The following is a 14,952-nucleotide window of genomic DNA, read 5'->3' on the forward strand; positions in this document are numbered from 1 at the left end:
CTGTGCACGGTGTCATTGCCCATCGTTGCTGCTTGGACAGGGGCAGAGGAGGAGTTGGAGGTTTCCACAATGGACCTTTGCACGCCCTTTCCTGCCTTTCCTACATTGCATAACTTAAGGGGATCTGCAGTGGGCACAAACATTGCATAAATTGAGGTGATTCCACTGTCTTTCCTCATTTCTCATGCTGCTACACCTTGTTTTGTCTCCTCATAAGTATGTTGTCCCATAGGCACCACCAGCTTTGCTGGTGGGCTTAGCTTTGTCCTGCGGCAGGTCTGCTGCTCAGCTGGCTGGAACAGGCTGTCAGGCACGGCACAGCCCCTTGCCTCATCACAGAGGCCATTCCTGCATCACCCTGCTACCAAATCCTTGCAATGGGCACCCAATACACCGGTGTCACAGCCCATCTCTGTGCTGAGACAGTGACCGGGCCGTTCTTGGGGCAAAGAGCTGGGACTAGTCATGGTTGGGCGGTGTCACAGGTCCAGAGATGTGGGAAGCCAGAGCAGAGCAGGTGTGAGGGCAGGGAGGAGCTGGGGCGAGGTGAGCAGGAGCCACTCTGGCCATGTGGGATCACATGCAGCCGGGGTCATTGCCCATCCCAGCTAGAGTGGACGGGGGCACTGGAGGAGTTGGAGGGTGCCACACAGGAAAGCTTAGCATGGCCATGCAGCCCTGTTTTCACAGAATGGTTGCGATTGTAAAGGACCTCCGGAGGTTACCTGGTGCAACATCCCTGCTCGAGCAGGGCCACCCAGAGGCAGTTGCCCATGACCCTGTCCAGACAGCTTTTGAATATCTGCAAGCATGGAGAATCCACAAGCTGCCTGGGCAGCCTGCGCCAGTGCTCGCTCATCGTCACAGTGAAAAAGTGTTTCCTGATGTTCAGAGGGAACCTCCTGTGTCTTCGTTTGTGCCCATTACCCCTTGTTCTGTCAGTGGGAACCACTGAGAAGAGCCTGGGCCCATCGTCTTTGCACCCTCTTGTCAGCTGTTTCTGTACATTTGTGAGACCCACCACCAGCTTTTGTTTCTCCAGGATAAACAGTCCCAGCTCTCACAGACCTTTTTAATAGGAGCGATGCTCCAGTCCCTTTGCCATCTTCATGGCCCTTTGCCAGACTCTCCCAAGTATGCCCATGTCTCTCTTGTGCCGTGGAGCCCAGAACTGGACCCGGTACTGCAGGTGTAGGCTCACTGGTGTTGAGCAGAGGAGAAGGATCACCTCCCGCGACCTGCTGGCAACGCCTCCTCGTGCCGCCCAGGATACCGTTAGCTGCCTTTGCCATTCTGGTGGGTTAACCTGGGGTGGCGGCCAGATGCCCAGCAAGCCACTCTCTCACTCCCCTTCTGCAATGGACAAGGGGAGAAAATAAGATGAAAATGCTCATGACTCAAAATATAGACAGGTAGACTGCTTACCATTCACAGGCACAACCAACTTTGGGAAAATTAATGTATTGCCCATAAAAAGTAGAGTAGGATAATGAGAAACAAATGAGAAACACTGACAAAATTAAGGACATCTTCCCCCGACCATGTCTTTTTCCCAGGCTCTACTTTGCTCCTTCGTTCCCAAGTCTTCTACCTCCTCCACACCCCAAACAGTGCAGGGAGTTGGGGAATGTGGGTTGGGGTCAGTTCGTAACACTGTCTCTGCCACTCCTTTCTCCTCACACTTTCCCCCTGGTCTGGTGTGGGGTCCCTCCCACGGTATGCAGGCCTTCATGAACTGCTCCAGTGTGGGTCTTCTCCGTGGGGTACATTCCTTCAGGAACAGACTGCTCCAGCGTGGGCCTGCCAGGGGTAGTGCTTGCTGCCTGAAAACCCGCTCCCACATGCGCTCTCTATGTGCACCAGCTTCCTTCAGGGCACATCTAACTGCTGTGGCGTGGGGTCCTGCATGGGCTGCAGGGTGGATATCTGCTCTGATGTAGGCTTCCACAGGCTGCAGGGGAATTGCTGCTCCGGCACCTGGAGAACCTCCTCCAGCTCCTTCCTCATTCACCTTGGTGTCTGCAGGCATTTTTATATCACAGTGTTCTTAATTTTCTCTCTCACAGATGCTGTGCAGGGTTTTATATGTTCTTGTGAATATGTTATCATGAGGCACCATGGGCTTAGCTGATTGGCTCAGCTTTGGCCAGCAGTGGGTCCTTTTTGGAGCTGGCTGGAATCAGCTGTGCCCGACACGGGGGCAGCCCTGGTCTTCTGTCACAAAGGCCACCAGTGCAGCCTGTCCTGCTTCCAAAACCTTGCCATGTACACCCAAATGAGCCGCAAGGTCCCATTGCTGGCTCATGGTCAACCTGGTGTCCACCAGGACCCTTAGGGCCTCTCCAGCTGGACGGCTCCCAGCACATATTGGTATATGGGGTTGTTCCTGCCCTGCTGCTGGACTTTGCACTGTCCGTTGTCTTATGGGTGAACCCCGATAGGCAGCTAAGCCCCACTGTGACCGATACCCCCTGCTCCCGCCCCCTGGCAATGTGGTTAGCAGAACACACACCATTTTATAAGGCAAGCAGCCATTCTCTGTGACCCAGCGGGTCACGTATTCATTGCCTTTGCCCTCGTTATCAGGCCCTGAAGGTCCTGTGAACCAAGTAGACAAACCACACAGATTTCTTCTTCTCCTCCCTGTCAGCCTCAAGGTTCCTGGGCATTGGGCAATTACTCCCTTCCTTGCCGGCCTCAAAGGTCCCGGGCACTTGGCCAACCAAGCGTTGTTGATGACCCCATCACAGAACAGGGAAGCATAACAGCACCCAGAGCACTGTCTGTCAAATCAAGAACTTACAAGTCCTGGGGTGGGAACTTGGACTGGAACTGCTGCCGGACGGTGGGACCTGTGATCCTCCATGGCCAGGGATGCCTCCACCATTGTCTCCTTCCTCTGAGGATTGAGTAACTTGTATCCTTTTATATGATTTCTGAGTCTACATTATGATTGTTGTAGTGATCCAGCAAACCATGTATTAAGATTTGACCTGATCTGCAGAGGATCCAGGTGATTAGAAATCATCAGTTAATTTAGGATCTAGGTGATTAAGTTATTATACAAATTCTGTAGTACACTACTTGACTGATTGTACTATATTGATTCTGCTTGTAGCAATCCTGTGCTGTTTTAATCATAAATACTGTGCTATGCCAATCATAAATACTGTGCTATGCCTGGGCTGTGAGTGAATTCCCTCCCCTCCCCTCCCCTCCCCTCCCCTCCCCTCCCCTCCCCTCCCCTACGCCCTGTCCAGGAACCCTGCCTGCAGCAACAAGCCATGGCCCGCAGTAGGCCTCTTGGGCTCCAGGAAGCAGCCAGCCAACCGGTCAAATGGGGTTGCGTGTTATTCCCCATCCTTCCAAAGCCAGGCTCTGCGTTTGTCTACGTGGTTGTACAACCTCATCACATGCGTATGTGGCTGTAGCTGCAACCTTACAGAAGAACACCACACCGTAAGATGGAGGAGAAGAGCACACACCCTAAATACAGCAGACACCACTAATACAGAAAGCATAACCGTGCTGAACAGCTGAACGTGCCTGTGTGTCTTTTGTGGAATCACAGGAAGGCTGAAGTTGGAAGGCACCTCAGGAGGTCATCTGGTCCATCCCACCTGCTCAGGCAGGGTCACCTAGAGCCGGTTGCCCAGGACCATGCCCAGACAGCTTTTGAATGTCTCCAAGCATGGAGAGTCCACAACATCTCTGGGTAACCTGTGCCAGTGCTCGGTCACCCTGACAGTGAAAAAGTGTTACTTATCTTTGTGGCCCTTCACTAGACTGTCCCCGCCTTGTCCGTATCTCACATACAAGTCCAGAATCATTCCCAGTATTCCAGGTGTGACTTGAGCACTGTTGAGTAGAGGGGAGGGATCACATCCCTGACCTGCCGGAAACACCCGCTCTGGTGCAAGCCAGCACATCATTACCCACCGCTGCTGCAAGCACCCATTTCTGGCTCAAGGTCAAGTTGTGGTCCACCAGAACCCTTGGGGGCTTTTCTGAGAATGGGATTTCCATCTGAGCAGCCCCCAGCCTGCCCTGCTGCATGGGCTTGTTCCTCCCCAGGTGCAGGACTCTGCTCTTGCCCTTGCTGAGCTGCAGGGCGTTGCTGCCAGCCCGTGTCCCCCGGCTGTCGAGGTCCCTCTGGATGGCAGCCCAGCCCGCCGTGTGTCTTGGTGCCCGCGGGCAGGGGCCGGGAGTGAGGCCAGGGCGGGCTGGGGGTGCGGGGCACGGGGAGGCTCCTGCGAGGGGACGCTGCGGGCCGAGAGCCGGTCCCTGGGGCTGGGGCTGGGGCTGGGACTGGAGCTGGGGCTGGGGCTGGGACTGGAGCTTGGGACGGGGATGGGACCGGGGCCGGGGCTGGGGATGGGACTGGGGCTGGGGCTGGGGCTGGGGCTGGGGATGGGGCCGGGGACGGGATGGCGATGGGAATGGGGATGGGGATGGGGATGGGGCTGGGGATGTGGCCGGGGCTGGGGTTGGGACCGGGGCCGGGGCCAGGCGCGCGTGGCCGAGGCGGCGACCCCCTTGCGCAGGGCTCGGCAGGGCGCCGAGGCGGGCCAGCGCCGGAGCCGCGCTGGGAGGCAAGGGCCAGGAGCCTTCGTGTGCCGGGGCGCCGCGCTCCTCCTCTGCCCAGGGCCCTGCCCCGCGTCCCTCCCCGCGCCCCCCCTTCTCCTCCCCCGAAGGGGCCGCGGCACCGGGGGGCCGGGCCGGGGCGGGGCGGCTCTGTTGGGGGCGGGCAGAGGCGTCGGCGCTGCCCCGGCGAGGGGCCGAGCCGGCGGGGCGGGCAGGAGCGGGCCCGAGCGCGGCTCCGCTCGGCTCCTCTGCGGCTGCCGCCGGGCCCTTGGGCCCCGGCCGGCCCCGGCGCGGCAGGGCATGATGGCGCCCGGGCTGGGGCCGTGGCTCCTGGCCTTGGCCTTGGCCGCGGGGCCGGCAGGTGAGAGCCGGGCGGGGAGGGCAGCGAGCCCGGGGCTGGGCCCGGGGCTGGGGCTGCCCGCGGGCGGCCCTGCCCGTGCCGGGGCCCCGGGGCTGCGGCTGCTCCCGCGCCGGGCGCGCTGTCGCCTGGCGCTCGCCTTCCTTAGCGGGGAAGGGAGAGGGGTGGGGTGGGCGGGGGAGGGAGAGGGGGAGGCAGGGGCACAGGCAGCGGCAGGGGCACAGGCAGTGGCACAAGCAGGGGCAGGGACACAGGCAGGGGCACAGGCAGGGGCACAGGCAGGGGCTGGGTCACAGGCAGGGGCAGGGTCACAGGCAGGGGCAGGGGCAGGGGCACAGGCAGGGGCACAAGCAGGGGCAGGGGCAGGGGCACAGGCAGGGGCAAGGGCACAGGCAGGGGCACAGGCACAGGCAGGAGCAGGGGCAGGGACACAGGCAGGCACACAGGCAGGGGCAGGGGCACGGGCAGGGGCAGGGGCAGGGGTAGGGGTAGGGTCACAGGCAGGGGCACGGGCAGGGGCAGGGTCAGGCTGTCGGCAGCCGGTCGTGCCCAGTGTCGGGAGCAGGCGCGGCTGAGCCCCGGGGAGGGCAGTCGGGGCATTGCCCCGGGCGCGGGGCTTTGCCGGGAGAGAGGGGGGTGGCGGCTGTGGGTGTGGCGGGGCGGGGGGCTTTGCCGGGGCGGCGGGTGAACGTCCTCGGGCCGTGGGCGCGCCCTGCCCGGCTGCCTGCGCTCTCCGTCCGCAGGGGTGTGGGCGCAGCCCAGGCTGGTGGAGGCCGGCGGAGACCTGCGAGCGCCCGGGGACTCCGTGAGCCTCTCCTGCCAAGGCTCCGGCTTCGACTTCAAGGATTATGACGTTTTGTGGTACTGTCAGGCACCCGGTGGCAGTCTGGAGTGGGTGGCCTATGCCAGCGCCTGGATTACTACAAAGCAGTATGGGGCAGCAGTGGAGGGTCGAGCCACGGTGTCCCGGGACAATTCCCAGTCCCAGTCATCGCTGTCCCTGCGTGCCCTGCACCCCGGCGACTCTGCTCACTACTTCTGTGCCATCCCACGGGGTCAGGAAATCCAGCTGAGCTTTGACACAAACCTCCTGCCAGCGCCCCTCGCCTTCTGCAAGGGTGGCATTGCAAGAGGCAACGGGGAGGAGCCGCAGAACCATCTTTCCCTTGTGCGCAGGGCAGAGCACTTCTCCCAGCATGGACCTTCCCCAGCTTTCCTGTGGGGGCGGATGGGGACTCGGGGTGAAGGCCTTGCAGGCAAGAGCAATGGCAAGGGTAACCAGTGAGGTCAGGTGGAGTGCAGCAGCAGAGGGTGTCCAGGCTCCCCACTGAAGGGAAGTCCCCACACTTCTGTGGATGTCTCTGTGTGTCCCTGGAGGGCTGCCGGCCCAGGTGGGGCTGGGCTGAGGGGAGCTGGAGGGCTCCATGCAGCTCTCCTGCTGAGCTTCCACGCTGATGGTCAATTATTGTAGTATGGCGTGATACAATCATTCTTCGCAGAGCTTGTGCAATGCCGCTGTGGGTGGGAGAGCCAGCAGCTCCTGGGAGAGCTCGTGGGCGGTTGCGTCTGTTGCCCTGTGAGCCCCGCATCCCTGGGCCTCCGCGTGATGCTTCTCTGTGGTCCCAATGAGGACAGGAGGCCGAGCTGTTCTCTGACGCCAGCGTTGTGCTGGGTCCCCTCACCCTGTGCGTGCTCGCTCCCACAGCACGGCAAGCAGGCCAGCCTGGACGCGGGCTGGGAGAGCCTCCAGCCCTGCGGTGTGCGGCTGGAGAACACCGGGGCAAGAGCTGTGCTTCAGAGCCTCCTACGAGGGTCATGCCTACTATGGAGAAGGTTTCCAGGATCGCTTTAAGGGATCAGCGGAGAGCTCCCACAACAGATTGACACTGCAGATGCAGACACAAAGCAAAGGGGTGAAGCAGTGTGTTACTGTGGTGCTAGGCTCACGCTGGAGCTGCTCTGCAGGAGTGACCATTTATGATGCAGGAGGATCTATTGTGGGAACTTCAGAGGCTTATGGTGAAGTGCAGGTTAGTGCACGTTGCCTGGGCTCCTGCCCAGCAAGGCCCAGCTTTTCCTCTGTGCCTGGCTTGTAGAGGTATGGGATCATGGAGATGCAGTGCGATAGCTTACAGGAGTACTGCAGTGGGTGGAGCCAGGCTGTTGAGGAAAGGCAGGGGGCAGATCAGCATGGGTGACACTGTGGTGGGTGGCTGCTACAGATCACCTGATCAGGAAGAAGAAGTAGGCAAGGTGCGGTGGGTTGATCTTGGCTGGCCACCAGGTGCCCACCAAGGTGCTCTATCAGTCCCCCTGCTCACCTGGACATGGAGAAAAAGTGCAATGAAAATCTCATCGGTCGAGATAAGGACAGGGAGATGAGCCAGCCAATTACTGTGACAGGTAAAACAGGCTTGACTTGGGGAAATTAATTTAATTCATTGCAAACAAATCAGAGTAGGGTAATGAGAAAAAAGAACAAATCTAAAAACACCTTCCTGACACCCCTCCATTCTTCCAGGCTCAACTTCACACCCAACTTCTCTACCTCCTTCCCCCGAGTGGTGCAAGGGGATGGGGAATGTGGGTTGCAGTCACTTCATAACACATTGTATCTGCTGCTCCTTCCTTCTCATGCTCTGCCCCTGTTGTCCATTGTCTTGTGGGTGAACCCCAATAGGCAGCTAAGCCCCACTGTGACCGGTACCCCCTGCTCCCAACCCCTGGCAATGTGGTTAGCAGAACTAACACCATTTTATAAGGCAAGCAGCCATTCTCTGTGACCCAGCGGGTCACGTATTCATTGCCTTTGCCCTCGTTATCAGGCCCTGAAGGTCCTGTGAACCAAGTAGACAAACCACACAGATGTATTATTCTCCTCTCTGCCAGCCTCAAGATTTGCAGGGGCCAAGCGATTGCTCCCTTCCTTGCCGGCCTCAGAGGTCCCAGGCACACGGCCAACCAAGCATTGTTGATGACCCCTGTGGTGGTGGTGCATACCCTGCCCACACCTTTTCTCTCTTCAACCACTTTATGACCTCAAGAATTCCTTGCAGACCGCGGCCTTGTGTAGTGAGTTGGTCAGTTGGGCGCCCCTTAATTGTACCAGAAACTCCTACATGGTTGAAGCGGAGAGTGGCCTTGTCCTTATCAGAAACTCCTACATGACTGATGGGGGGAGTGAGAACAATCGGTTACCCGTGACAGCGTTGAAACAGAGCAGTAATTACCAACCTCGATTGTGGCTTCATGGAGATTTAGGATGGCTAAAGCCTCACGATCTCATGATCCTCTAAAACAGCAGTCCTAAGTGAGGCCCTTTGAGCTCTCCTGGACTGCAGTAGGCTGCACCAGCACCTCCCTCTGAGCAGGACGCCTCTCGGAGCTAGCAAACTCTTAAACTTTGCTGCAGTTAGAGGTCCATTGCCAAAGACCAACAGTGGAGCCTGGGCTGAAAGCCTTCGCTCCTTGAGGCTCAACCCTTGCCCGCTAAGAAATGCCAAGACATTCAACGTGAGTATTTCACTGAACTCGAGGGGAATTTTTAACAGGTATACATGTGTATGCACGTGTGAATCAGTTTAAATTGTCTGTAGATGTCTGATTTAGTTACAAAGTGAGTCTTATACTGCTGCATTATCCTTATTCACATGAACGGTTGACCAAGTCTGAGACTAAGATTGGACCCAGCAGCACCTAGACTCCTCTCTGAGAAGGAGTTTAGAAAGCAAGGGGGTCTATTCTGAACCTCGTGACTCAACGGGAGGGTCCTCCTTATCCCCTGCACACACGATCTCTCTGTGACTCATTCCAACTCAGTGTAACTTGATTTTCCTTTATGCACTTCCATGTGGTAATAGAGTGAACCTTGCCATCTCCAAATCTGTAACTAAGTCTCTGTTTTGATCAATTTTGTCTAATCCCTTTGTTAGTCACTGATGACTGAGTGCTATTAAAACATCGCAGTCAAATCCTGCGATTTGCCACAAGTAAATTTGAACCTGCTACTAAATCAAACTCTGTAAAGTCACTCATTCACGATAAACTAACATAATCATCAGGATTCACAAACCTGCATTTGTGACAATTTGTCCTAGTCAGCAGGATGGCAAGTAGTATGAGTGATTACACATGGAATAAATCCGAGTCCCAAATTCTCAGAGGAATGGGCTCGTGATAATTTACGTGATTGGGAAGCTGTGGAAGAACAGCTAAAAGTAGCCAGGGGAAATATTAAAAATGGCAAAGGAAAGGAAATCATTTGCAAAATGCTAGGCACCTGCGTAGAAGCCGCCTGCAAAGACAGGGAAAAGTTCAATAAAAGGGAGCAGGATCGAAAGGACAAAATAGAAGGCAGGAAGGCAGCTGAATTAATATTGTCCCTACAAATTGAACTACTACAGAAACAGTTGCAGAAAGAAAAGGAGGAAAACCAAAAATTGGCAGAAGAGGTTGAGATGATGCTCATGCAAGCTCCCAATTCCCTTGACATCGTACAAATTAGGAAATTAATTGTATCCCCTGAAGAATGGGATGGGGACATCTGGGGTGACCCCAATGATAATGGTAATGAATCGGGGAAAGATGATTCTTTACCTCCTCCAAATGCCCCTACATATGTAGCTAGGCCCATTATAAAAACAGAAGAACTACTGGGCCTCGGGGTGGAGTAGGAAATCGTACCCCCAAAATAATCCCATTTGAGCCACTCCATATGGCTGACCTACAAGAACGCTATGGCCGTAAGCCAGGTGAAACTGAAACTGAATATTTATGGAGAGTATGTTTAACTGCGGGAGACAGAATTTTACTAAACGGCAACAAAACCAATATGTTCTGGGGCCCTGGTGTCTTTTTAAATGCTGGCCCCATGCCTCCAAACGATCCCCCGTTCGATAACAAGTAGAGTGGCATACTGGGCCAGTGGAATTGATATACAGTGGGGAGGAGGACCTCTAGTAATACCTATTAAATCCCTAAATGAACTTTCCACAGCTATTCCAAAAGCTGCCTGTATCCAGGCTAGGTATGATCGCACCCTCTTGACATTCCCGTATCAGCAATCGTGAATCGTGAGATGCTAAAGCCATTAATTAAGGGAGCTCGTGCTATGCTCAAATCCTACATCATTGCAAAATGAGATGAAAATAGGAGGAACACAGAGTTCAATGCACTATTAGACATAAGGGAGGTTGCCAGTGAACAGGAAGGGGTCCAAGTGTGCAGAGATGTCCCCCCCGGGCAACATTGATGCGTGACATCATAAATCATGGGCGAGAAATGGGATGGGGTGATCCATCTGTTGAAACCAAAAATCCTAGTCATTACATCAGACAAATTAAACAAACACCCCAAAATAGTTCCCAGGAACCAAAACCCATTAATCATCAGCCTAGGGCTCAGAGGGGGAGAGAACTATAGAATCAAGCATTGACATTAGGCATTCCGAGAGCTGTAATTCAGAGACAACCGGCCACCATTGTCCAACATCTAATTCATGCAGTTCAAAGACACAATCGGAGAGAAAACATTTCCAACACTCAGATACCATCACCAACTCTGAAAGGGGGTAATAACGCTTTCCTTTCGCAAAATCCAAAATCAAAAAATGGGTAAGGCCTGGATTACAATTGGGTCTGTCCATCCGGCAAGTGGACTCCTATCAATGGATAGATAATAATGGCCCATATATTTTAATCCCAATTGGTCCTCGATGACAATCAAATTCCTAATAGACACGGGAGCAAAAATTTCAACATTGACACAACAAGATGCTGAGAAGCTGGGTATACGACCCGGACAGCAAAGGGTTGAAATTACTGGAGTGAATGGAGCAAGTGCTATTTGTCAAACTGCAAAGGTTAATTTATGGCTCCTGGGTGAAAAACGCAGGCTGTCTACCCACTTTGCAGTGAAAAATCATAATGAAAATATTTTGGGCTTTGATATTTTGAGTGGCCGAACCTGGCGTCTCCCAGACGGTGGTAGATGGTCCTTTGGTTCAAATATTACTGCTAACCCTGATAAAGATCGGGAGGCTACAGTGCGTTTACTCTGTGCAGCCCCTGCGCTCCCTGAGTCAAAAGTTACTAATGTACCACAATACCTGATAACATTTCAGCCAGGACAACCGGCTATGGTTAATTTACCACAAATTGGAAAGGTGCCTATGATTCTGGCTAAACCTCGTGGCACGCTTGCTGTGGAAGCCCTTGATAACAGTGGTACAAAACACAGAATTACTACTAGGTGGATTTATCCCGTATCATAAAGGGGGTAACCTGTTTGGACTCTCCCCACCACAACAGGTTTTTTTCTCTTTTCTCTCTCTTTTGCAGCACCCCGCAGGGTGGCGGATGGAAATGCTGTGTTCATGTTACTATTCCAAACCCTGGCAATGCCATTCCTCTTAGCCTGTGGTCAAAGAACCATAGAATGGCCATGGTCTCAAGCTCATGTTAAGTATTCCGGGAGTATGGGCATACACCCTAGTAAGGGAAATTTAAACCTTCCTATCATGGTCATGCACGGAACTGACATATACTTAGAAAACGTACAACCTGTTCTCGTAGACTGCTTCTGGGCTCGCCATAGCATGGGACTATCCTTTAAATTTAAAGTAGACATTACTGAGCCTAGTGCAATAACATCCACCCCGATTGTAAAGGCTAAGAAAACCCTATCCCCACAAATTTCTGAAATGGCACCATATGTGATCAAAAATACTGGACAACAGCGAATATTATTTAACCCATCATGGTCCCTCAAATGAGTGGAACTGTCAGTGCAGGTTAACATCTCTACAGTTAAACCTACCTGCTCACCATTCCTAAATACATCCTGTACGGGATGGTTAGCATGGCTACATGGACAAACTCTCACCTCCCCAAAGCTAGCAAAGAGAGATGTAACTGGTGTCATAGGGACAGGATTGAGAGTCTTGAACAGTATAGATGCTGAAATACTCATGAATAGATTAAGCACAACAACAAGTGATTTGAACAAATTAGAACACCCCTTACGGTCTTCTCTGTTAGCATTGGGAGCTAGTCAATGCCTTGCAGCCCACATATTACCTCAGTGGGAAAGAATCAATGAAAAAGACCACCATCTAATCATGGACGCAGTAGGCACAGCTCAGACTAGTCTCTCTCTTGCTCTTGGTCGTATTCAAGCCCAAAGGTGGATACAATCTACTGTAACAACAATAATAGGAGAAGGCGATGAGGGCACCTTGCCCACTGAAATTTGAAAGCTAATCTGGGATAATGCAACACAATTTGAAGGAGACTTCCAATCCCTGTGGCGTCTAATCAGTTTTACCTATAACCCTACTGACGGTGAAGCCACAGCTTTTGTGTTAACACTACGCAATGCTTTGGTATACACCATGTACCCAATCATTGCACTGTGGTTAAACGGTAATGGAACTGTACTCTATCCATAAAAACATAGAGTATGGGCCTGACAAAATGGGAATAAATGGCAAACTGTTGATGTCGATGCATGTGTTGTACAGGAACAACAGGGATTTATTTGAGAAAGTAACACCATTAAGGCCCAAGACATTTGTCTTCACAACTGAACAAAGTGTTTGTCATTTTGAAATACATCCCAACAAAACCCCTGAAATTGTACTTACATATGTTGGACATGGATCCATTTCTATGAGAACCATTTGTAACTCTGTGTCCTGGTTTCAGCTGGGGTAGAGTTAATTTTCTTCCTAGTAGCCGGCACAGTGCTGTGTTTTGGATTTAGGATGAGAAGAATGTTGATAACACACTGATGTTTTACTTGTTGCTAAGTACTGCTTATGCTACTCAAGGACTTTTTCAGCTTCCCATGCTCTGCCAGGGGCACAAGAAACTGGGAGGGGGCACAGCCAGGACAGTTGATCCCAAATGACCAAAGGCTGTTCCATACCATATGGCATCATGCTCAGTATAGAAACTGTGGGGCCTGGCCGGGGAGCAGCGATTGCTGCTCGGGAAGTGTCTGGGTATCGGTCAGCGGTTGGTGAGCAATTGGATTGTGCATCACTTGCTTTGTATATTATAATTACTATCATTATTATTATATTGTTATTATTATCATAACTATTTTACTTTATTTCAGTTATTAAACTGTTCTTATCTCAGCCCAGGAGTTTTCTTACTCTTACTCCTCCAATTTTCTCCCCTATCCCATCGGGGTAGGGTGAGTGAGTGAGCGGCTGCGTGGTGCTTAGTTGCTGGCTGGGGCTAAACCACGACAGCAACTCATATCCATTTCTATGATTTTTGAGTCTAGATTATGATTGTTGTATTGATCCAGCAAACCATGTATGAAGATTTGACCTGATCTGCAGAGGATCCAGGTGATTAGAAATTATAAGTTAAAACATCGGTGTGTCATCAACACGGTTTTGGTCACAGAACACAGCAGCTGCCCTTTCCCAGAGGCCCAGCCTGGGCTCCTCTACCATCCTAGGAGCAAGACTGGCTCCTCTTCTGCTGCCCTTTCTTACAGCCTTTCTAGGGAGCCTGAGAGGACAGCATCAGGCCTGATGGCCAGCCAGAGCTTTTGAGACAGCTTTGCGGGCTGGAAATGCTTCGGGACTACTCTTGCGTCCTTGGGTTTCTGACCAGGGGGAACATCTGGAGATCATCCTAGTCGTTCCTCCTGAACCTGATGCGTTGCCAATGTGCCACCATGTACCCCTGCAATCCTCCAGCAGTGGCCCTGGGCTGGGAGTGAATTCCCTCCCCTCCCCTCCCCTCCCCTCCCCTCCCCTCCCCTCCCCTACGCCCTGTCCAGGAACCCTGCCTCCAGCAACAAGCCATGGCCCGCAGTAGGCCTCTCGGGCTCCAGGAAGCAGCCAGCCAACCGGTCAAATGGGGATGCGTGGTATTCCCCATCCTTCAATGCCAGGCTCTGCGTTTGTCTACGTGGTTGTACAACCTCATCACATGCGTATGTGGCTGTAGCTGCAACCTTACAGAAGAACACCACACCGTAAGATGGAGGAGAAGAGCACACACCCTAAATACAGCAGACACCACTAATACAGAAAGCATAACCATGCTGAACAGCTCCCCCAAGTCCTCTCTGCGCTACTGTTTTACCTGCCCGTGTTACTTTTGTATCACTTGCATACTTCTCTCCTGCGTTCCAGCTTTGAAACTTGTAGCCAAAAGAGCAAAGTGAGTTTTCCACAGCACTCCTGTAGAAAGCTGTTTCTGGAAGTCATGAGGGGAGTAGCTGTGAAGGACAAGATGCCAACTGCAAGAGCACTTGCTTTGAAGAATGAACCCTGCCTGAGACTATGAGCTTTTACCTCAGGCTTGATGTGACCTGAGGACCCAACCTAAGCCAGCTCTTGCCCACTCAGAACACCCCAACTGATGACAAAACAGTAGAAGATTTACCCTTTAATGAAACCAGGCATGTAACCATGGACAGAACTGCAATCCACCAGAATCCAGGGTAAAGCCCCCCACCTGCACGGGACGTGGGTTTAGAACAATCAGGAGTCACACACCACTGACCGTACGTCTGTACCTCCTGCACGGGACAAGCATGTGCTGAGCCAGCGTAGGACAAGTACACGCCAATTACGTGAGCAATAGCCACACCCTTCATATCCTCTGTATCGGGGTCTAGGCTAGGGCACCACTACGTGCAGAGCTAAAAGAGAAAAGAATAAATTCCTGTGCCAAGTGTCCTTGCCTCCTGCCTCGGCCAACAAAGAAATGACTTTACATAGCGAAGTCTGGGTTTCAGTTTTGCCCTCTGCGCTGGCACATATCACCTGCAGAGACGTGAACGTGCCTGTGTGTCTTTCGTGGAATCACAGGAAGGCTGAAGTTGGAAGGCACCTCAGGAGGTCATCTGGTCCATCCCACCTGCTCAGGCAGGGTCACCTAGAGCCGGTTGCCCAGGACCATGCCCAGACAGCTTTTGAATGTCTCCAAGCATGGAGAGTCCACAACATCTCTGGGTAACCTGTGCCAGTGCTCGGTCACCCT

The 14,952-nt window shown here is 53.2% G+C and overlaps 1 protein-coding gene and 1 gene segment (V, D, J or C); both read left to right on the plus strand.

Annotated features, from left to right (window-relative positions):
* The window catches only part of LOC104029752 (T cell receptor alpha chain MC.7.G5-like), a 192,814-nt gene that overhangs the window by 48,882 nt on the left and 128,980 nt on the right, over positions 1–14,952 (plus strand). The gene's annotated exons all lie outside the window — the stretch shown is intronic.
* LOC142595268 (Ig heavy chain V region C3-like) lies at positions 4,888–6,227 on the plus strand. The segment is given in 2 exon segments: positions 4,888–4,945; positions 5,686–6,227. Coding segments are annotated over 2 exon segments (600 nt in total).

This window comes from Pelecanus crispus, chromosome 18, assembly GCF_030463565.1.
Source record: "Pelecanus crispus isolate bPelCri1 chromosome 18, bPelCri1.pri, whole genome shotgun sequence".
In the NCBI taxonomy this organism is placed as follows: Eukaryota; Metazoa; Chordata; class Aves; order Pelecaniformes; family Pelecanidae; genus Pelecanus; species Pelecanus crispus.